The 21,956-nt window shown below is 42.9% G+C and overlaps 1 protein-coding gene across 1 annotated transcript in view; it reads right to left on the bottom strand.

The window, feature by feature from the left end:
* PHF20 (PHD finger protein 20) overlaps positions 1 to 21,956 on the bottom strand; it is a gene marked incomplete at both ends in the record, with an annotated part of 114,995 nt that overhangs the window by 39,922 nt on the left and 53,117 nt on the right. The window contains one exon of the mRNA XM_079719561.1: positions 2,470 to 2,748. Coding sequence (XP_079575687.1) covers positions 2,470 to 2,748 — 279 coding nt within the window. The remainder of the gene's footprint in view (positions 1 to 2,469; positions 2,749 to 21,956) is intronic.

Raw genomic sequence — 21,956 nt, 5'->3', positions numbered from 1 at the left:
CAGAGAGATATAAACTTATCTAAAGGACACAGAATGGCCACCAAAGCCAGTGGGACTGGCCAGTAAGACATTATTAACATCCCTAAGGAATCAGTGGCCCTAATAAAACAAGCACTGCCCAGGCAAGAGGATGCTCCCATCTAACAACTGAGCCTGTCCTTTCTTCTCTGTTCCAGGAACACCCACAACCAAGAGCACCAGGCAGAATGAGACCTAGGTTTCCTTTTTACTCCCCAGAAGAGAGGCATTTGATAAACAGTCGTTGAATGAACAAGTCAATCTCTCTCAGCCGGAGGCATCTCTAACTCCAGTGCTCTGCTCCAATGCTCAATAAACAAGGAGTTTGGACAGCTGTTGGCTTCATTTTAAATAAATAACTGGCACCTGGCATTGAGCATCATCCACTGCTATCTGATTCAGACCACCCTGCTTTGAGAGATATCCATCCACTGGTGGGTACCTGAGCAGGACTCTGGTGAAGTCACCAAGGTGGAGAGCGCTGCCATGCCCTGCAGCCCACATGGGGAGACCCTCCTGGGTGACTACTGGCCAGCTGGCCTTCCTCAGGCAGCTCCTTTTAGCTCAATACTTGGGCTCGTCAAGTGCACAGCTAAACTGCCTACAGGTAGTCTACAGCTAGTAATCGAGCTGCATGGGCCAATTCTGTGGCCACCAGCCATATGCAGCTACTAGCACCGGAAATGTGGTTAGTCTGAACTGAAATGTTCAGTAAATGTAAAACACATACTGGATTTTTTTTTAAATTTATTTTATTTGTTTATTTTTGGCTGCATTGGGTCTTCGTTGCTGCGGGTGGGCTTTCTCTAGTTGTGGTGAGCAGGGGCTACTCTTCGCTGCAGTGCGTGGGCTTCTCATTGTGGTGGCTTCTCTTGTTGTGGAGCACGGGCTCTAGGCGCATGGCCTACAGTAGTTGTGGCACGCGGGCTCAGTAGTTGTGGCTCACGGGTCCTAGAGCACAGGCTCAGTAGTTGTGGTGCACAGGCTTAGTTGCTCTGCGGCACGTGGGATCTTCCCGGGCCAGGGCTTGAACCTGTGTCCCCTGCATTGGCAGGCGGATTCTTAACCACTGTACCACCAGGGAAGTCCCACATACTGGATTTTAAAGGTTTAATACAAAAAAAGGAACACATAATAGCTTATTAAATAGTAATTTCTATGCTGATTACATGCTGAAATGATAGTATTTTGGATATTTTGAGTTAACAAAATTTATTAAAAGAAATTTCAGGGACTTCCCTGGTGGTCCAGTGGTAAAGAATCCACCTGCCAATGCAGGGGACGTGGGTTCGTTCCCTGGTCAGGGAACTAAGATCCCACATGCTGCGGGGCAACTAAGCCCACACGCCACAACTAGAGAGCCCATGTACTGCAACCACTGAGCCCGCGAGCTCCAGAGCCCACACACCACAACTAAAGAGAAGCCCGCGTGCCACAATGAAGATCCTGCGTGCTGCAACTAAGACCCAACTCAGCCAAAAAAATAAATATTAAAAAAAAAAAGAAAGAAGTTTCACCTGTTTCTTTTTACGTTTCAAAATGTGGCTACAAGAAAAAGTTACAGGCTGACTCACATTATATTTCTAATGGATAATGCAGCACGTATGACTAAGAAACTGTCACTTGACACATTATGTCTTCACAGCCTGGCTAAGAACTGACCTCTCACAGGGTCAGAGATCACCTTAGTCTGCATGGCCCTGACCTGCTGTCTGAAACCCAACTCTGTACTCCCTTGGGAACACTGTCAGATGTCCCAGGAGTTCCATATACCATCTAATGCCTATGTATTTTAACAGAGAAGTTCAAGCCAAAAAATATATAGTGATGTTACAATTTTAGGTAAAACGAAGCTGGAAAGCTTGCAGAATTTACTGGAAACTCATTAATTATTCTGAAATTCCCAAGGAACATGTAATTTTTCAATTTCTGTAAGTTTTAGAATAAGACGTGAACATGAGATTTTATGGTAACCCTTACTACCACCACTGTAGTTTCTATGTAAAATAAACAGTGTTGTTAGAAAATACCTTCGGTTGCAATTATGACAAAATTGGACCCAGAAGCAGAATCCCACATCACCTCTTAGTTCTTCTGTTCTGTTAGCAGGGATGGGATGACTGCACCCATGCTGTTCTGAGCACTAGTTCTCCTGCTGGCTTCTAACAGAGCTCCCTTTCCTTGATTGTTCCCACTCCATACCAAGAGTACCAAGACCTTCAGACGCTAAGTGACTTTCTCAAGGTAACTTGAGCAGCAAGAGGTGGAGGTAAGAATGAGAGTCAGGTATTTCTACTTCCTCCAAGAAGGCTACAACTCCACAAGGCAATTCCTGAGGATCACTTGTCATTTTCAATTTTGAGGGATTCAACTGGACCAGACCAACCTAACACCCACTTTCTGTGTCAGCCCTTCATGATACAGATAACAACCCAGAACCAAAATGCTTACTTGGGGAACTGGCCGAGACCCGCTTCCTGGTCAGGCTCTCCTGGCTGGCCTTGTCTGAAGCTGAAGAGCCCCTCGTCTGGACATGCCTCTTTCCTGAGTTCTCCTCTGGCTCTGGTGACTTCTCCATTCCGTGGAAATACTTCATGTGATAGTGCAACAGTTTGGCTTTGCGGAAAAATTTTAAACAATCCACAACCTTGCACCTAAACTTGTGATCTAGGTCGACAGCTGGTGCTTTAGATGTCACAAAATCATCTGTTTTCTTACAAGTATTTGTTACTGAAAAAAACAAAAACAAAAAAAACAAAGATCCCTCATGCTTATTCGAACTATTACAATACATGCATTAACACAACGCATGGCAACAGAGAGTGAGAGAGCAGCATGCATATGTAGATGGAGACATCAATGACTACTGCTGTTTGAAAGAATGGTGTAACTTCAGGGTAAATAACAGAGACTCAACTGTGATTCATCTTTTGAAAGAAGAGATCAACTTTTTTTTTTCTTTTTTAAAGCAGCCACACAAGTTCTCAGGGTTTCAGAAGAACAAGGGAAAATCCTAAAAAAAAAAAAAAAATCAGGGATCCAACCTAGCACTTGTTATTCATAGGTTGGACCAGATTCAGACTTTCTACCATCCTGATACCTTTGTGTAGACAAGACTAGAGAATATTCTGGTGGGATCTCTTTATGAAACTGAAAGGATCTTACAATGGTTTTTGCACAAGGAGAGTAACTATTACAAAGCTTTTAGTATTGAGCTTTTGAGATTTCACTACCGTGTACTCTGATCAAGAGGATTCAGAAAAGAAGAGGAAAAAAAGACAACCAACTGAATGGAGCTGGAAGGCATGTGGAGAACTCGGAGAACTCAATGATCAAATTCAAAGAGACAAAAAAAAAAGTCTGACACCCTCTCCCCAAACCAAATAAACCGAAGGCAATGGTCTGTCATGAATCAATGACAAGAAGTAATGCTGTCACAAGGAATTCATGAGTGTTAGAAACTCAGTTTATTGAAGTCCCTTCACAATGCCCTCACCCTAATGAGAGCAATCACCATAAACTCAAATCACTCCTACTCTACAGATTAAGTCACCCAAGAATATCCTGAATGGATGGAACTTTCTTGAGTGAATCAAATTTTTCCTAAATGCAATGACACAATTTCCATTAGAAGCGAACAGCATGGTGAACTTTTGGTAAATATTATGATTACTTTTTCAAGTACCATTCCATAATCAGAAGGAATAAAAAAAAATTATTAAGCTCAATCTGAATCATCCTCTACATTTCAAAATCAGCACTAGGGTATGATTATAAAACTGGTAGGCTTGGGACTTCTCTGCTGGCACAGTGGTTAAGAATCCACCTGCCAATGCAGGGGACATGGGTTCAAGCCCTGGTCCGGGAAGATGCCACATACCACAGAGCAACTAAGTCTGTGCACCACAACTCCTGAGCCTGCACTCTAGAGACCATGAGCCACAACTACTGAGCCCCGCACGCCTAGAGCCTGTGCTCCGCAACAGGAGAAGCCACTGCAATGAGAAGCCTGCACACCACAACAAAGAGTAGCCCCCACTCGCTGCAGTGAGAGAAAGCCTGCATGCAGCAACGAAGATGCAATGCAGCCATACATACATACATACATACATACATACATACATAAAACTGGTAGGCTTGATGATCTGATGGATTCTGTTACATAGGCATTTAAACAAGTAACAAATTATATACACATACACATGCCAAAGCATAATGCCTTAAATCACTTTCTATCCATGACAAGAGATATAACAAAGAGGTTCAAATCAGATACAGTTAAGAAAAAGTAACATGAAATGAAATGGAATACATACTTCTCATACAAATAGTTGTACAGGAAAAACAAAAAAGTCAGTGAAGAAATTCAAAATTCAAACCTCCAATACATCCTAAAATTCTTTCTTAAAATACAAACAGGTCTTCCCTGGTGGCGCAGTGGTTGAGAGGCCGCCTGTCGATGCAGGGGACACGGGTTCGTGCCCCGGTCCAGGAAGATCCCACATGCTGCGGAGCGGCTGGGCCCGTGAGCCATGGCCGCTGAGCCTGCGCGTCCGGAGCCTGTGCTCCGCAATGGGAGAGGCCACAACAGTGAGAGGCCCGCGTACCGCAAAAAAAAAAAATAAATAAATACAAACAGTTTCTGTGGAATTTCCTCCCCTTCGGCCTATTAAGTTGAACCATACAAATTTGCCGTTTTTGTAGGTTAAGAAAGGTTAGATATTGGCCATTTCATATGGTCGAACCTAATAGTTTCTTTTCCATCTGACAGTGTTTCAAAAAAATCACTGCAGAAAACTCCACTTACCACTGTGTGAACAAAGCTAAGGTCTGAGGAAGTCAGAGAGCATCAACCCTGCCTACTATCACCTGAGGACCTCAGCAGTCAAGTTCAGCTACAGTAAACTCAGCCATCCGTTGGCTTGTGTTTGAAGCCCTGTTTGTGATCAACTTATTTATAACAGAAAAGAAGAATGCCAAAATACAAATACCTTTGAATTTTTAAAAAAAGTTAAAAAATAATCAGAACTTTGAACCAATTCCATGAAGAATTGCCACTCTTTCTATTCAAAACCTTTGCACCCTTGTGTACACACACGGGCCATTTGCATAAGGCAAAGACAGGATGGTGGTTAAAAGTGTGGGCTCTGCAGCTGGACAGCCTGGTTCAAATCCTGGCTCCTCTAATTACTCCTGCCTCCTCAGTTTCCTCATGTGCGGAGCGGAGATAGTAATAACAGTAACTACTTCAATGAGTTGTAAGAATTAAATGAATTATGTGCAAAGATTCTAGAAAAACATCTGGCACATAATAAGTGTTCGATAAATATCGGCTCTTATTACTATATAGTTATCATTTTGTTCACTATCCTGTGATAAACTAGAATGGAAAAGAATATTTAGGTGTCGGGAAGCGCTGGGAAAAAGGCCTGTGGGCCCCAGGGGGACTCCTATCTTCATGGAGTTAAAGTCTTCCCGTCTGAGGAGCAGGCGCCCAATCCCGGGCAGACCCAGCACGTGGACACCGTAACTGCGCACTTCGGCTTCCCTCCTGCACCCGAGGAGCCCCTGGCCCTGGAAGGAGCCGGGGCGGGCACACTCGCTGACTCCGGGTGTCATCTCTGCCCAGAATGAGGGGGCACGGGGCCCCCAGGAGAGGGCGCCCGGCTCGGCCTGTCGAGTGCCGGGCAGACTTCTTAGAGAAGAAACCTTTGAGCTGAGGCCTGAGGGATGAGTAGTAGTTCTTATGCCCCAGGGAGTGACGTGGGGTGGGAGAACCTAAGTCTCGCATTTTAGGAGCTTTGGACGTCACCACACTGAGCTCAGAGGAGGTTGCGTCTGCCTTATTGTTGTAGTGACCCTATTGTTAATGGGCTGGAGACTTTAAAGATGTTTAAAGTGTATCCAGGGTGCTGACAATACAATGAAGACATTTGGATTTGACAGTGTGGAGCCCCGAATGTGTAGCAGTCACCTTGACCGGGTGTGTAGGGGGCGGGGATAGGGGGATGACCCTGTGGCCACCATCCTGGCAGGAAGGGTGGGGTCCTGGGGGCTGAGATATCTTGCCTGGCTGGAGAGGAATATCCTGGTAGGAAGTGAATCCCCAGAGTTTGAGATAGGGAGAGAGGGCAGAGTCAAGGACAACACTGTAGTGCCAAGATTAGGTTCCTGGGCTGTAGCTTAAGGGGTTTTCTGTCAATGAGACTTAGCCTGAGACTACATTGGGTCTTTGTTTTCAGATAACAGTTTTCCTTTTAATAAAGACCAGTAGAAGTTAAAAAAAAGAATATTTAGAAAAGAATGTATATATGTGTATATAGTATCATTTTGGACTTAAGAACAAGTGTACTTATGAACAGCCTTCCAGAAATTAACCTGCTCATAGCAGAAGGGCCTAAGTCCCCATCACTCCCAGCTTCACTGCATGCTCATTCCAGAGGCAGTATGGTATAATGGAAACCCAACTTTAAATCCCAGCTCTACTCTTCATTAGCTGCATAAATAAGCTGTGTATGGTTTGTTTGTTTTTTTTAATATTTAGGGTTGCATTAAGTAAGGGTTTATTACAATACACGATAGGCACTCCTAGTTTACATCACTTTTTTTTTTTTTTTTTTTTACAGAAGATGTTGGGCGTAGGAGTTAATTAATTAATTTATTTATTTTCGCTGTGTTGGGTCTCCGTTTCTGTGCGAGGGCGTTCTCTAGTTGTGGCAAGCGGGGGCCACTCTTCATCGCGGTGCATGGGCCTCTCACTATCTCAGCCTCTCTTGTTGCGGAGCACAGGTTCTAGATGCGCAGGCTCAGTAGTTGTGGCTCACGGGCCTAGTTGCTCCGCGGCATGTGGGATCCTCCCAGACCAGGGCTCGAACCCGTGTCCCCTGCATTAGCAGGCAGATTCTCAACCACTGCGCCACCAGGGAAGCCCTGTGTATGGTTTTTTTTAAACTGTTCTTATTATCCAGGTTCCTATCTATAAAAGGGAATAATACCACCCATTTCAAGAGTTGGAGAGAGGGCTATCAGATTTGGCACAAAACAGGCCAAGTATATATATTATTTTATATATATTATTAAAATATATTATTTTTATATATAAATCATAATTTATATATATAAATAATATATTATTAAAATATATTGTATTATTTCAAATATAAAATAATCTTGATAAACAGGCTTATGTCATTTATGCAATGTGGCAAGAGACAGATACTGGGTTGGCCAAAAGTTTCGTTTGGTTTTTTCCGTAAGATGGCTCTAGTTGCACTTGTCTTTAACTTCATACGAAACAATTTTGCTAGATTGTATGTGACAGCTGTCATATCAGCATGCATTAAAAAAAAAACTTATCAAAATTGGTGAATTTTTGTGTAGCCATTTTTAATACTGAAGATGGAAAAAAAAAGCAACATTTTCAGCATATTATGCTTTATTATTTCAAGAAAGGTAAAAACTCAACTAAAACGCAAAAAAAAGATTTGTGCAGTGTATAGAGAAGTTGGAACTGATCGAATGTGTCAAAAGTGGTTTGCGCGGGCTTCCCTGGTGGCGCAGTGGTTGAGAGTCCGCCTGCCAATGCAGGGTACACGGGTTCATGCCCTGGTCCAGGTAGATCCCACATGCCGTGGAGCGGCTAGGCCCATGAGCCATAGCTGCTGAGCCTGCGCGTCCGGGGCCTGTGCTCCGTAACGGGAGAGGCCACAACAGTGAGAGGCCCGCGTACGGCAAAAAAAAAAAAAAAGTGGTTTGCGAAGTTTCATGCTAGAGATTTCTCGCTAGATGATGCTCCACGGTAAGGCAAACCAGTTGAAATGAGGTTGACAACGATCAAATCAAGACATTAATTGAGAACAATCAACGTTATACCACGAGGGAGATAGCCGACATACTCAAAAGATCCAAATCAAGCGCTGAAAATCATTTGCACCAGCTTGGTTATGTTCATTGCTTTGATGTTTGGATTCCACATAAGTTAAGCAAAAAAAGCCCTCTTGACAGTATTTCTGCATGCGATTCTCTACTTAAACATAATGAAAACGTTCCGTTTTTAAAACAGATTGTGACGGGCAATGAAAAGTGGATACTGTACAACAGCAGCCCCCAACCTTTTTGGCACCAGGGACTGGTTTCCTGGAAGACAATTTTTCCACGGACCTTGGAGGTGGGGGGGTGGGGGCGGGGCGATGGTTCAGGCAGTAATGGGGGCAGCAGATAAAGCTTCGCTCGCTCGCCCGCCGCTCACCTCCTGCTGTGTGGTCCAGTTCCTAACAGTCTTCGGACCAGTACCAGTCTGCGGCCCGGGGATTGGGGGCCCCTACTATACAATAATGGGGAACAGAAGAGACCGTGGGGCAAGCAAAATGAACCACCACCAACCACACCAAAGGCCGGTCTTCATCCAAAGAAGGTGATGTGTATATGGTGGGATTGGAAAGGAGTCCTCTATTATGAGTTCCTGCTGGAAAACCAAACGATTAACTCCAACAAGTACTGCCCCCAATTAGACCAACTGAAAGCAGCACTCGATGAAAAGCGTCCAGAATTAGTCAACAAAAAACGCATAATCTTCCATCAGGATAATGCAAGACCACCTGTTTGATGACCAGGCAAAAACAGCTTGGCTGGGAAGTTCTGATTCATCCACCATATTCATCAGATACTGCCCCTTTGGATTTCCATTTATTTCAGTCTTTACAAAATTCTCTTAATGGAAAAATTCCCTGGAAGACTGTAAAAGGCACCTGGAACAGTTCTTTGCTCAAAAAGATAAAAAGTTTGGGGAAGATGGAATTATGAATTTGCCTGAAAAATGGCAGAAGATAGTGGAACATAAGGGTGAGTACGTTGTTCAATAAAGTTCCTGGTGAAAATGAAAAATGTGTCTTTTATTTTTGCTTAAGGCAAAGGCACTTTTTGGCCAACCCAATATTATAATTATCAACCAGAGTGAAACATTCCTTTGACCAGCCCTCATAAGCTCTGGCTGGGAGACACATCACTCTGTAAGCATTCAGTTTTGTCTACATCCTACTAGAAATGTGAAATCCAAAACCAACCACAAGATTCCTAGCATGGCCATTCAGTGGCATTATTAGCCCCACCTTTCAGGACATCTTACTTTCACTAATTCAGCATCCCCCAAATTTTAAAAAATAATTATATTACATGGTGCTGGACAGTACACCAAGCTTGATCCACCAAAATCCTGAACTTTGTCCTGTTTGTCTTTTTAAAACACAAGTGCATTTCCATTTCCCCCAAAAGTTTTATCAAACTATACACTGGAAGTTACATTTAACCCTAATAAACTCCATCTTATTATTTTAGTCCAAGAATTTTATAACTCGTTTCTGTAATCCTATGTATTCTTAGGTCTTTATCCAAGCTGCTGATAAATATCCAGTAGGACAGGGCTGAGGACAGCCTTCAGAACAAGCTTCAGGCTGACACCGATCAATTAATGTACACTCTGGGTAGAGTTACCTGAACCTACTGAACTGCACCTGTGCAAATTACCAATGCACTCATATATCTATCTATTTCCTCCTTGTCCACAGATAGATTTTAAAAGTGATATGGTCAAACTATCTGCTGAAATAAAGATATACCTAGTCTGACAGTGCTATACTAAACCCCCAAAATTCATATGGTGAAACCTAATTCCCAATGTGATGGTATTTGGAGGTGGAGCTTTTGGGAAGTGATTAGGTCATAAAGGCAGTGCTCTCATGAATAAGACTAGCACCCTTATAAAAGAGACCTCAGAATTCTCCCTTGCCCGTTCCTCCATGTGAGGTTACTGTGAGAATATAGCTGTTTATCAACTAGGAAGCTGGCCCTCACCAGACACTGAATCTGCTGGCACCTTGATCTTGAACTTCCCAGACTCCAGAACTGTGAGAAATACATTTCTGTTGTTTATAAGCCACCCAGTCCATGGTATTCTGTTATAGCAGCCCAAATGGATTAAGACAGATAGTCTACCAATCCAGTAAGCCTCTCAGAAGGAAATACGTTTAGTTTGGCAGGATAAAAACTCTTCGCCCCCAAAAGCAAAACCCTTGATTCCTCACAGGTAAGCAGAAAGTGGAAACAGCTGGTCCTCCAAAGGTAAACAAGCTTGGCATTCAGGTGGCCACCTGCCTCAGAGGTGGTACTAGGATCAAAGAGGCTCAGGTAAACAGATAAACTCCCCAAGAGAAAAGACACTACCTGGTGTCACTATCATGAAGCCCCTGGCCAAACCAAGAACTCTTTTCAAGATGGCAACGTTAATAAGACAAAAATGAGTTGCTGGTTTTTGTCTGAAGGAATAAGAAAGGCTTGAGAATTATGAATCTTCAACCACGGAAGTTCAGGAAGTAATAAGATTCCCCCCATAAACTCAACTCAGTGAAGTATATATATAACTCATTGATATACAAGCCCTTCTGATTATAAGCCAGTAAATATAACCTACCTTGCAATGTGGAGAAAACACAATCAACACAAGCATCAGGGTGAGACAAGCAGCAAAGAGGGTATAAATTAATTGTGGATAATAGCCTGTGACAAAATCTGATAAATTAAACAATTAACTGTAACTTCAGGGACTTCTATGGTGGTCCAGTGGTAAACAGTCCATCTTCCAGTGCAGGGAGCACTGGTTCGATCCCTGGTCAGGGAACTAAGATCCCACATGCCGCAGGGCAACTAAGCTTGTGCACCTCAATGAGAGAGCCCGTGTGCCGCAAACTACAGAGCCCACGTGCCCTGGAGCCTGCATGCTGCAACTAGAGAGAAGGCTGCGCACAGCCAAAAAAATAAGGAAAATAAATAACATAAATATTTAAAAAAGAAAACAAAACTATAACTTCAGACTCACAAATGAAGTAGATCAAACACCCCAAAACTTAAGTAACTGCTCCTTTTTCATGAAGGTCTTGCAAACTGAACCCAACAAATTTTTTAGAGATATGAAAAACTGCATTTTCCAGACTTCACAATTTTATCCTAATTTTCCCATATGACAGCCAAATGAGCCCTCTGTATGCACAATGAAAACTGCCAGTCCAGCCGGTGCAGGCCTCTGGCACACCTCTCCCACGTGCCAACCAAGCCCTGTTCAGCCTTCAAAGGCCACCTACTTGTACGATGCTTTTTCCTTGGTCTCTGAGCAAAAAACATTCTATCCTGCCTTCTTTGAATTCCCATAAGTACTTCATGGAAAATAAATCTTGTAGTATCTGTCCCTTTCTATTTGTATTACAGTTAGTTCTGTTCATTCCTTACTCTAAAATATTGAAATGAGGAATGTGCTCTATTCTTTACTCCTACAGTACTCAACTCAGTGTATTACTACTTCAAACAAGAGAGTTAGCCTCTCCAAGACAGTTTCCTTATCATTAAATGGGAATAAAAATACTTATTTCACAAGGCTCCCACATGTTTCCATGAGGTATTAGAAGAGAAAGCCCATTACTAACTGCAATAGGTTACTGGAACATTAGCCGTCATCTGGGTTGGCACTGACCTCACAGTTGTTTGCTTCCAACAAAGTTATGCATAATCCCAGCCAGGGATCCATGTACCAGGGCACGACCTGACAAAATTTAACATTTAATTGCCCCACTTTATTAATCAAACACTGAGGTGTTAGCGGTAATTAATAAAAGCACAACAGCAAAATGATGCGAACAGTAAAAATGTTTTACATTTTAAAAGTAAGAATTTTAAAATAGAATATGCACAGCATAACTATGCTAAAGAAAACCCTCAAAAGAAAGTTTCAGCAAAACAAAATTATATATAAGAATAACATATAAAATAGTGTATTTTTTGTTTAGAATTGTAAGAATATAAACAATGGTACCCATTTTGCATTTGAGATTCCAAGGTAAAAAAAATTGATTTTTTTCCCTATTCTTCCATGTTATAATACCCATATTATTTCACAGTAGAAAGAATACAATTATTTTATATATTATATTACACTCCTCCCCAGAATGGTGTTCCTGTGACAAAAGAAACATGATGATGGAAGCACGGTCAAGCAACCAGGAGAGTCAATGGTTGCCAAAAGGGCCTGGGCCACAGTCTACAAAAATCCCAAGTCTCACACACAGTGTCTATTTCCCAATGGGAGGACAGTTCATTTGGAACATATGTCACTGATGGCACCAGCTAAATGACATTATCCACTCTAGGGATACTATGGTCCTTTGTCAACATGAGAGCAGTTACTAGGCGATAAAGGGCAGAAAATATGTAAATAAAATCCTCCAGGGAGTGGGACTTCCCTGGTGGTCCAGTGGTTAAGACTCAGTGCTCCCAATGCAGGGGGCCCGGATTCAATCCCTGGTCAGGGAACTAGATCTCACATGCCGCAACCAAAGATCCCACATGCCACAACTAAAGACCCGGCACAGCCAAATAAATTAAAAAAAAAAAAAAAAATCCTCCAGGGACCCTGGTTCAAAAGCGAGGGGTAATCAAATTGTCCTTGGGATAGAGGGTAGACTACTGAAACCAATTTATTTTTGTTTTAGAAAGTAGTATGGAAATCAGTATTTGCAAGTAGTTATGGGTATTACCATTTAAATGCTGTGCTCTTCCTCATGTTGAACATATTTTTGTATGGAAGAATTGAGGCAAAGCATTAGAGCTCTATCCTAGGCTCCCAGGCTCAAAATCCCAAGTCACCCTCTGCTCTTGCCTCTCACAAATTACTACTATACCTTGGTATATGAGGGGAAAAATGGCCCACAGAATTTGAATTTGCTTTTAATAATGGCATAACTCTAAGGAATGTTCTCTTTTTTTTTCTTTTTTTCTGGGGGGGGAAGGGTAGAAATAGACTATAAAATTTCTCTTAATAATCCTGCCTCCTGGTATTCATGCCCATGTGTAATCCCCTCTCCTTGAGTGTGGGCAGGACCTATAACTTGCCTCTAATAGAACAGGCAAAGGTGACAGCATGTCACTTTCATAATTATGTTATGTAAGATTGTAACACCCATCTTACTAGCAGGCACTCTCCCTTGCGGGCTAGATGCAACAAGCTGCTATGTTGTGACCTACTCTATGGAGAAGCCCATGTGGCAAGGAACTGAGAGCACCCACTAAAAAACTGTAGCTCTCGGGACTTCCCTGGTGGTGCAGTGGTTAAGAATCCGCCTGCCAATGCAGGGGACACAGGTTCGAGCCCTGGTCCAGGAAGATCCCACATGCTGCGGAGCACTAAGCCTGTGTACCACAACTACTGAGCCTGTGCTCTAGAGCCCGCGAGCTGCAACTACTGAAGCCTGCACACCTAGAGCCCATGCTCCTCAACAAGAGATGCCACGTCAAAGAGTAGCCCATGCACCGCAAGGAAGAGTAGCCCCCGCTCACTGCAACTAGAGAAAGCCTGCGCGCAGCAACAAAGACCCAACGCAGCCATAAACAGAAAGAAAAGAAAGAAAAAAGAGAGGGAGAGAAAGAGAGAGGGAGGGAGGGAGGAAGAAGAGTATTTAAAAAAAATAAAACTGTAGCTCTCAGTCTGACAGCCTGCAAGGAACTGAATGCTGCCAACAACCATGTGAGCCTGGAAACAGACCCTTCTCCAGTAGATTTTTCAGATGAGAACACAGCCCTGGCCAACCCCTTGATTTCAGCCTTGCAGAGAACCCTGTTAAGCTGTGCCTAGACTCCTCAACCCACAGAAACTGTGAGAAAATAAATATGTTGTTTTAAGCTACTATGTTTGCGGTAATATTGTCACACAGCAATAGATAACACAGAGTAGGATCAGAAGCTCTCTTGTTTTCTATTTGCTGGGGCAATGCTTTATACTTTCCCTTTTATGATAAGCATATATCACCTTTATAATAAAAAAGGTTTTTAAACTATGTTTTCTGAAACTTGGCTTAGAAATAATGCCCTATATAACCCCCCCCCTTTATTAAATTTATTTTATTTATTTATTTTTGGCTGCGTTGGGTCTTCGTTGCTTCACGTGGGCTTTCTCTACTTGCAGCAAGCGGGGTCTACTCTTTGTTGTGGAGCACAGGCTCTAGGCATGCGGGCTTCAGTAGTTGTTTTGTATACCCATTGCCAGTACCTCAAAATCTCACAGTTGGATTGACTATGATGATGGTATTCACTCTGGCTGGCAATACTCAGTCTGGAATTTTAAGCCCATGTCAATCTAAGCACCATCTTGCTTTCCAAACTCATCTCCCATTAATTAATCCACAATGAGCCCTCAGCAGCTGCTTCACACTCTCATAGCTTGCACCACTGCTCAGGCTGTGCCCGCTCCCTGCCATTCCTCACTGCCTCAGCCAAGTCTTTACTTCCACTCAGACCCAGCTCACTCCGAATGCAGGAAGGCATCCAGATGGCCCTGGCTCTCAGGGACCACATGCTATCAACTCCTGGCACAAATGACTATCTACTGCACCCCGCCTTTAGCACTGCGGACCTGCTCCTGGATCTGCTGTCTGTCACTTCTCCAGACAGAGAATAAGGCTCATCGTCTTATATTTCCTCAGCAGTGACCCCTAATACAGTTGGTATTCTTGTCAACAAAGACACCACATGACCCCAGTAGTTTAATACTTTTTGAAATGTACTTGAAATTCTATAACGAATAAAACTTTTTTCAGGTCTGTGAAGGAATAACTTTCTCAGCTGTAAAACAACAAAAAGCAACCAAAGAGAAATGTAAACACATTTAAATATTCACAATTAGTCCAGTCAAATGTTTAGAATTAAAAAATAACAAAATGTCCATAAACAGAGGAACAGTTAAATAATTTATGGGAAGTCTGCACTATGTAATCCTAATCAGTCATTTAAAAGAATGAAGTAGGGCTTCCCTGGTGGCGCAGTGGTTGAGAGTCCGCCTGCCGATGCAGGGGACGCGGGTTCGTGCCCCGGTCCGGGAGGATTCCGCGTGCCGCGGAGCGGCTGGGCCCGTGAGCCGTGGCCGCTGAGCCTGTGCGTCCGGAGCCTGTGCTCCACAACGGGAGAGGCCACAGCAGTGAGAGGCCCGCATACCGCAAAAAAAAAAAAAAAAAAAAAAAAAAAAAAAGAATGAAGTAGCTCTGTACTTACTGATACTGATATGGATAATCTCAAGATACACTGTTAAATGAAAACAGGAAGTTGCCCAGTACATACTGTATGACCCCATGCATGGTTACAGAGGGGGAAAATGTTATTATGAAAATGCATAGAGGGACTTCCCTGGTGGCAGAGTGGATAAGAATCCACCTGCCAGGCTTCCCTGGTGGCGCAGTGGTTGAGAGTCCGCCTGCTGATGCAGGGGATGCGGGTTCGTGGCCGGGTCCGCGAAGATCCCACATGGCACAGAGCAACTAAGCATGGAATCTGGTTGAACATATACAGGAATTCTTTCCATTATTTTTGCAAGTTTTTATAAGTCTTAAATTATTTCAAAATAAAAACGTCTTTAAAATACATCTAAAAAATACTTTGAGGTCACAGAATAGCTAAGTGGGAGGAAAGCAACCCTGCCAAGGCTATCCACACTCAGCCCTCACAAAAATCACTGAGCATTTATTCCACAAGATGGCAGAGCTGCCTCAAATGCCAGAGCTGCTCCATATGCAGCTAACGCCCCTCTTCTGCTCTAGACTAGATAGTGTTGCCTTCCCAGCTCTTCCTCCTGCTGCCCAAGAGCCTCCTTCACACAGATTTCTCAGATCATGACTCCATCCCAAGTTAGAAATTCCAAGACTGGCACCAGCTCAGGACAGGAACCTCTAAACAGTGACTAAAACAGCAGCATCCTGGCCTCCAGGGGCCTCGCTGGATGTTTCTGAGGATGATCCCGCCCTCCTTCCTGCTTACTTACATAACACATTCCTGGTGAATGAGTTCTCACCAAGCCCCCCTCTCTCCCAGCAATCCTTCTGGATGTCCTGTACTCACCACTAAGCCCATGTTCCAAAAGAAACACCAGGAACACCATTCAGTTTCCAGATCAACACTTCCTCCCCGCCTCACATTAAAGAATTCCAAAGGCACCACCCTGCCTGGAGTACTGACATCACTTGTACCACACACTGCTCTTCTTAGTAGGCCACTCGGTAGTTGTGGCTTGTGGGCTCTAGAGCACAGGCTCAGTAGTTGTGGTGCACAGGCTTAGTTGCTCTACAGCATGTGGGATCTTCCCGGGCCAGGGTTCGAACCCATGTCCCCTGCATTGACAGGCGGATTCTTAACCACTGAACCACCAGGGAAGCCCTAATAATTTTTAAATAAGGGTCCTAACTGCCTTTACATCAGAGTAGTTGTGAAAATTCATCAAGAAGTAGTACTTATAAAGAATTAGTATTCCTTAGTGTTTTTTTTTTTTTTTTTTTTTTTTTTGTGGTACGCGGGCCTCTCACTGTTGTGGCCTCTCCCATTGCGGAGCACAGGCTCCGGACGCGCAGGCTCAGCGGCCATGGCTCACGGGCCCAGCCGCTCCGCGGCATGTGGGATCCTCCCAGACCGGGGCACGAACCCGCTTCCCCTGCATCGGCAGGCGGACTCTCAACCACTGCGCCACCAGGGAAGCCCCCTTAGTGTTTTAATTGTGAAAAATCAAATTTAAATTTTAAAAATCATCATTAAATAAAACCTTTCATTGCTGTCTCCTTATGACTCAAAAGTGATGACCATACTAAGTGCACACAGTCTGTAATGATCTTAAGTTCCTGCCATGTTGTTTTTCAATGAAGAATACTAATGATTAACTGATATAACTTTTAATATCTTAGAAAATATTAAAATACCTTTTCACCTTTATTTTCAAAATAGATTCTTTATCTGATCATATACGTTGGAAAAGAATCACTGCATCAAAAAATAGGACGTTGGGCTTCCCTGGTGGCGCAGTGGTTCAGAGTCCGCCTGCCGATGCAGAGGACATAGGTTCGTGCCCCGGTCCGGGAAGATCCCACATGCCGCGGAGCAGCTGGGCCCATGAGCCATGGCCGCTGGGCCTGCGTGTCCAGAGCCTGTGCTCCCCAACGGGAGAGGCCACAGCAGTGAGAGGCCCGCGTACCGCAAAAACAAAAACAAAAACAAAAACAAAACAAAACAAAACAAAAAAAAACAAAAAAATAGGACGTACTTGAAATTTTGTTTGGAAAAAGTTGTCAACATTATGGCATATGCTTAAGCTGGACAATGATCAATCAATAATGCTATTCACCACTAGTCAACTGGAAGTATCCAGAACCATCTATTCATTCATTCATTCATTCATTCAATTATGGCTGTGTTAGGTCTTCGTTGCTGTGCGCAGGCTTTCTCTAGTTGTGATGAGCAGGGGTTACTTTTCGTTGCTGTGTGCAGGCTTCTCACTGTCGTGGCTTCTCTTGTTGCGGGATACGGGCTCTAGGTGCGCAGGCTTCAGTATTTGTGGCACTTGGGCTCCGTAGTTGTGGCGCACAGGCTTAGCTGCTCCGTGGCATGTGGGATCTTCCCGGACCAGGGCTCCAACCCGTGTCTCCTGCGTTAGCAGGTGGATTCTTAACCACTGCACCACCAGAGAAGCCCCAGAACGATCCATTCTTATAAGTAAGTGTCTCTCTGAGGTCAAGGAGATAACTTATTCATCTTTCTGTGTTTTCATTAACGCTTCCAGATTTCCTCTCACCCCCCTCCAAAGTTTTGGTACCTAAGAAATGCTCAAGCAATTGCTGAATGAATGATCTGATGATAAATGTTACCCACTAACTGACTGATGAAATAAGTTTTCCAATGGATCCATTTTGCTCTGGCTGGGAATAAAAGGTATTCAATAAAAGTGTGCTGAGGGATGTCACTGGTGGTCCAGTGATTAAGACTCTGCGCTTCCAATACAAGGGGCGCATGTTCAGTCCCTGGTCGGGGAACTAAGATCCCACATGCCGCAATGGCACGGCCAAGAAAATATTAAAAAAATAATAATAATAAGTGTGCTAAATGAAAGCCCAGAGGTGAGAGTGTACCTGCTGTGCTTACAGAATAGCAAGGAGGCCTGTGGCTGGAGCAGAGGCAGCAGGAAGGAGTGAGACTGAGGAAAGATGAAACTGGAGAGGTTACAGGTGGCCAGAAGAAACAGGGCCACTGCGGGCCAGAGTAAGGACCTGAGGCACTCACTCAAGACCAAATACCAACAGTTCTGGGTGGTGGGAAACATGAATGTTAGTTTCATTGTTCTTGTATTTTTCTAGATTTCTCTACAAATTTATGAATATAAAAAAGCAACTTACCAAGAAAGAAAGTGCTGAATGAAGACAAGATCACTTCCATAAATGAGGTAAAACGTGCCAATGAAATCCCTGGTGGAGTCTGAATAAGGTCCTGATTTTGATAATTGTGGTAACATAAGAGAATGCCCTCATTTTTTGGGAAATATACATCAAAATATTCAGGGGTAAAAGTCTGCAACGTATTGTCAAACAATTCATAAAAAAATACTTTAAAATGCCTTAAGGCCACAGAACAGCTAAGTAGGAGGAAAGCAACCTTACCAACAGAGATCCAAGTGAACATTTGATGGCTATCTCCCTATCCTGCAAACGAAGCATTTCCAATAGCTCCATAAACAGAAAAGCAACTCAAAGCAACTGACCTCAGTTTGGCAGCAACTTACCTGCTCAGCCTTAACCCACTTCAGGAAGCCTGCAATTAAGTCAGAAAGCACACTTAATAGTCTCAGAAAACACCCTATTATTATGCTGTTGATACTGCTCTGCCTCCATCTCCAAATACCTAAGTGATACTCATCCTTCAAGGCCCTGTGCAAGTTCCATATTCTTCCACCCCTGCCCCCAAACCACCAACCTAAATATCACCTCTCTCCATAGTCAGATCCAAAGAGCATTTACTGAACACTAAGACCAAGAGTGCTGCATTCACTGACAGCAGAGCTCCAAGGCATATAGTAGGGGTTCAACAAGCTAATCCTGAGTTCAACTTCCATGTGGCAGGCACACATTATCACTGTCAGTTTTCTCTCCCATAGTTTTAAGTATTTCTCATGACACCACCTTAACTGTCTCTCTTGTAATGCAGGTACCTGCAGTCTTATTCATTCCTCTGGACAGAAAGACCTACAAGGACATTGACCAGATGTCTCATTCATTTCTCTAACCCCCAGAACAATGAATTCTCAGCCAATGTTCCACCACTATATGTCTGATGACAGACCACAGACACTCCCAACTCCCCAAACTACAATGGCTATAGGTCAACGACTCACTCTCCTACTCAAGAAAACACGGAAGAACACAAGTGTCTGAAACCTAAACTATCGTAAGCATTAAACTAAACCGGACCATGTTAATTTAAAAATAAATCATTTGCAAGAACTATTATAGGCATTACACTGAAACTAACCTGGTTAATTTACAAGTAAATCATCTGTAAACGTTTAATAATTCAATGACAAATAACTTCCTATTCATTTTATAACTAACAACATAACAATGGGACACTACACCTCATGGTAGTACCCCATTTCTAACAGGTATTTAGTTTAAAAAAAAAAATTAGCTGAATAAGTCTGTACTTCTATTGGGTCTTCTCTCTTGTTCATTCTATGGTTCATGTAGAATATTCACAAATGACACAGCTTAGAAGAGAGTCTGGCACTTAGTAGGTACTTGTTAAATATTCCCTGACTGAAATGAACGAATGGACGGCAGCCCATTTTCCAACAGCCCTGGTTATCTGTGAATGACCAAATAGGCTGGGCCCAGATTTAGAGACTAATCTGAGATCGCAACTTCTAAGGACATCTATTCTAATTTCTGTTTTACAGAATAAACAAATGCTTACCCAAGTAGAACAATTTCAACTGCATTCCCCTCTGGCATTTAAGTCATGAAAGCAAATAGCTTAGAGCCTACTCCAAAAGAGAACAGCAATGGGATCCATGCTGCTTTTACTCCTCATAGCTCAAGATCCAGGTAATTGGACCATTACCATTACTATACACTCTCTTGGAAAATGGGCAAGTGCTTCAGTTAGTTGCAGTGATTTCAAAATTATTCCCCAGAAAATCCTATGTGCAACATAAAAAAGCAAGACAACAAAAAATCTTCCTATCATCTTTCCTAAGACTCACCTGTGCCACTCTCACTTTACCTTATTTCCATCTTCTCCACAAACCAGAGATGCAGCTATATTAACTGACAGGAGACAGAAACTGTATGTGTGTGAAAACTTTAAAACAAGCACTGGGATTTAGCCTCTGACCTAGTCCTTTCACTCATCTCATCTGCTCAGCATATTTCCCAGTGGCGTAGGAACAATTCATTTCCAATTTCAAGTGATGTCTAATGTAACACCACCCTTAAGACAGCATAATGAAGAGCTCAGTCTGCTGAGTTAAGGGACATGGCTGTTATAGAGAGTTTTCCATGCCAAAACATGGACTACTAAATTCTGAGATTAAATTTCCACCAAATTTGCACATCAAGTTTAATAATTTCCCCCACAGGGAAGAAAGTAGGCTGAGGAGAGGAGCCCTGCAACTGAGAGGAGGCTCAGCACGAAAGGAGAGAGCCCTTGTATCCACAAGCTCACATGGCTGAGGCATAACACTCTGGACCCAGTGGAACAGAAGACCAACATAAAGGCACCAGGGATGAGCCAGGAATGATACTTGAGTACTTTCAGTTTATTATTTTCAAAGAACTGCTCTGCCACTGCATTTATGTTAACTACACAGAATCTGATCAAGACCAAAAGAAGAAGAAGAAGAAGAAGAAGAAGAAGAAGGGGACCTCCCTGGTGGTGCAGTGGTTAAGAATCTGCCTGCCAATGCAGGGGACAAGGGTTCGATCCCTAGTCTGGGAAGATCCCACATGCCGTGGAACAACTAAGCCCATGCGCCACAACTACTGAGCCCACATGCTACAACTACTGAAGCCTGAGCACCTAGAGCCCATGCTCTGCAGCAAGAGAAGCCACCGCAATGAGAAGCCCCAGCACCGCAACGAAGAGTAGCCCCTGCTCACCGCAACTAGAGAAAGCCCACGCACAACAACAAAGACCCAACACAGCCAAAATAAATAAATAAATAAATTTGTTTATTAAAAAAAAAAAGAAAATCTGCTCCTCCAATCTAAATTGAAATTATCCAAACAAAAGTATGCAATTCTGTAGACACATAGTCTTTAGAGTATAGAACTCTTACTAAAAAAAATATTTAAATGTCATTAACCTTTTAATAAATTTTCTATTTATAATTTAAATTACCTTTTTTTTTTTTTTTTTGCCACGCGCACAGCTTACAGGATCTTAGTTCCCCAAACAGGAATTGAACCCAGGCCACAGCAGTGAAAGCGCTGAGCCCTAACCACTGGACAAAATTTAAATTACTCTTAATGTTCGAAATTTGCCTTTCCAGAAGAAAGGCAAAGAATTTCAAACCTTACATTAATTATTAAATATATAAATTAGATTTATATTTAGTATAACACAAATGAGTATATAAGTGTATAGATTTCATGACAGCTTATATTAAATAAAGTCACAAGTACGTAGTGTCAAAATACAGAATCACTAAATATTCAACTGACTACCTTCTCTCCATTTCAAATAGCCTAATAAGAGATGTGCTACATCCTCTATTCATATAGTTTCGTCTACTGGAATACCTAAGCCTCATGTGTTACTCATGGGACAGTGCTATACATCCATCAAGATTCAGCTTAAACGTCATGCCTCCCAGGCAGGCACTAAGTCTGACTGATCTTCCACCACTGATGCTTATTATATTAGCACAGCACCTATTACTTAGCAGGTCAACAGGACACTCTAACTGAACTGAGCAAAACAAGATACACAACCAGAGCTTCCACATCCATGTGTGCAGCATCTCTTCTCACCTTTCAGGCCCTAACTACAGGAAGACAATTTCATTTAACCTCTACTATTTCCCTGAGTCTCTCACGAAAAGC

Source organism: Hyperoodon ampullatus (genome assembly GCF_949752795.1).
Source record: "Hyperoodon ampullatus genome assembly, chromosome: 14".
Classification (NCBI taxonomy): Eukaryota; Metazoa; Chordata; class Mammalia; order Artiodactyla; family Ziphiidae; genus Hyperoodon; species Hyperoodon ampullatus.
The sequence above is the reverse complement of the archived record's forward strand: the minus strand, read 5'-3'. Positions and strand labels throughout refer to the sequence as shown.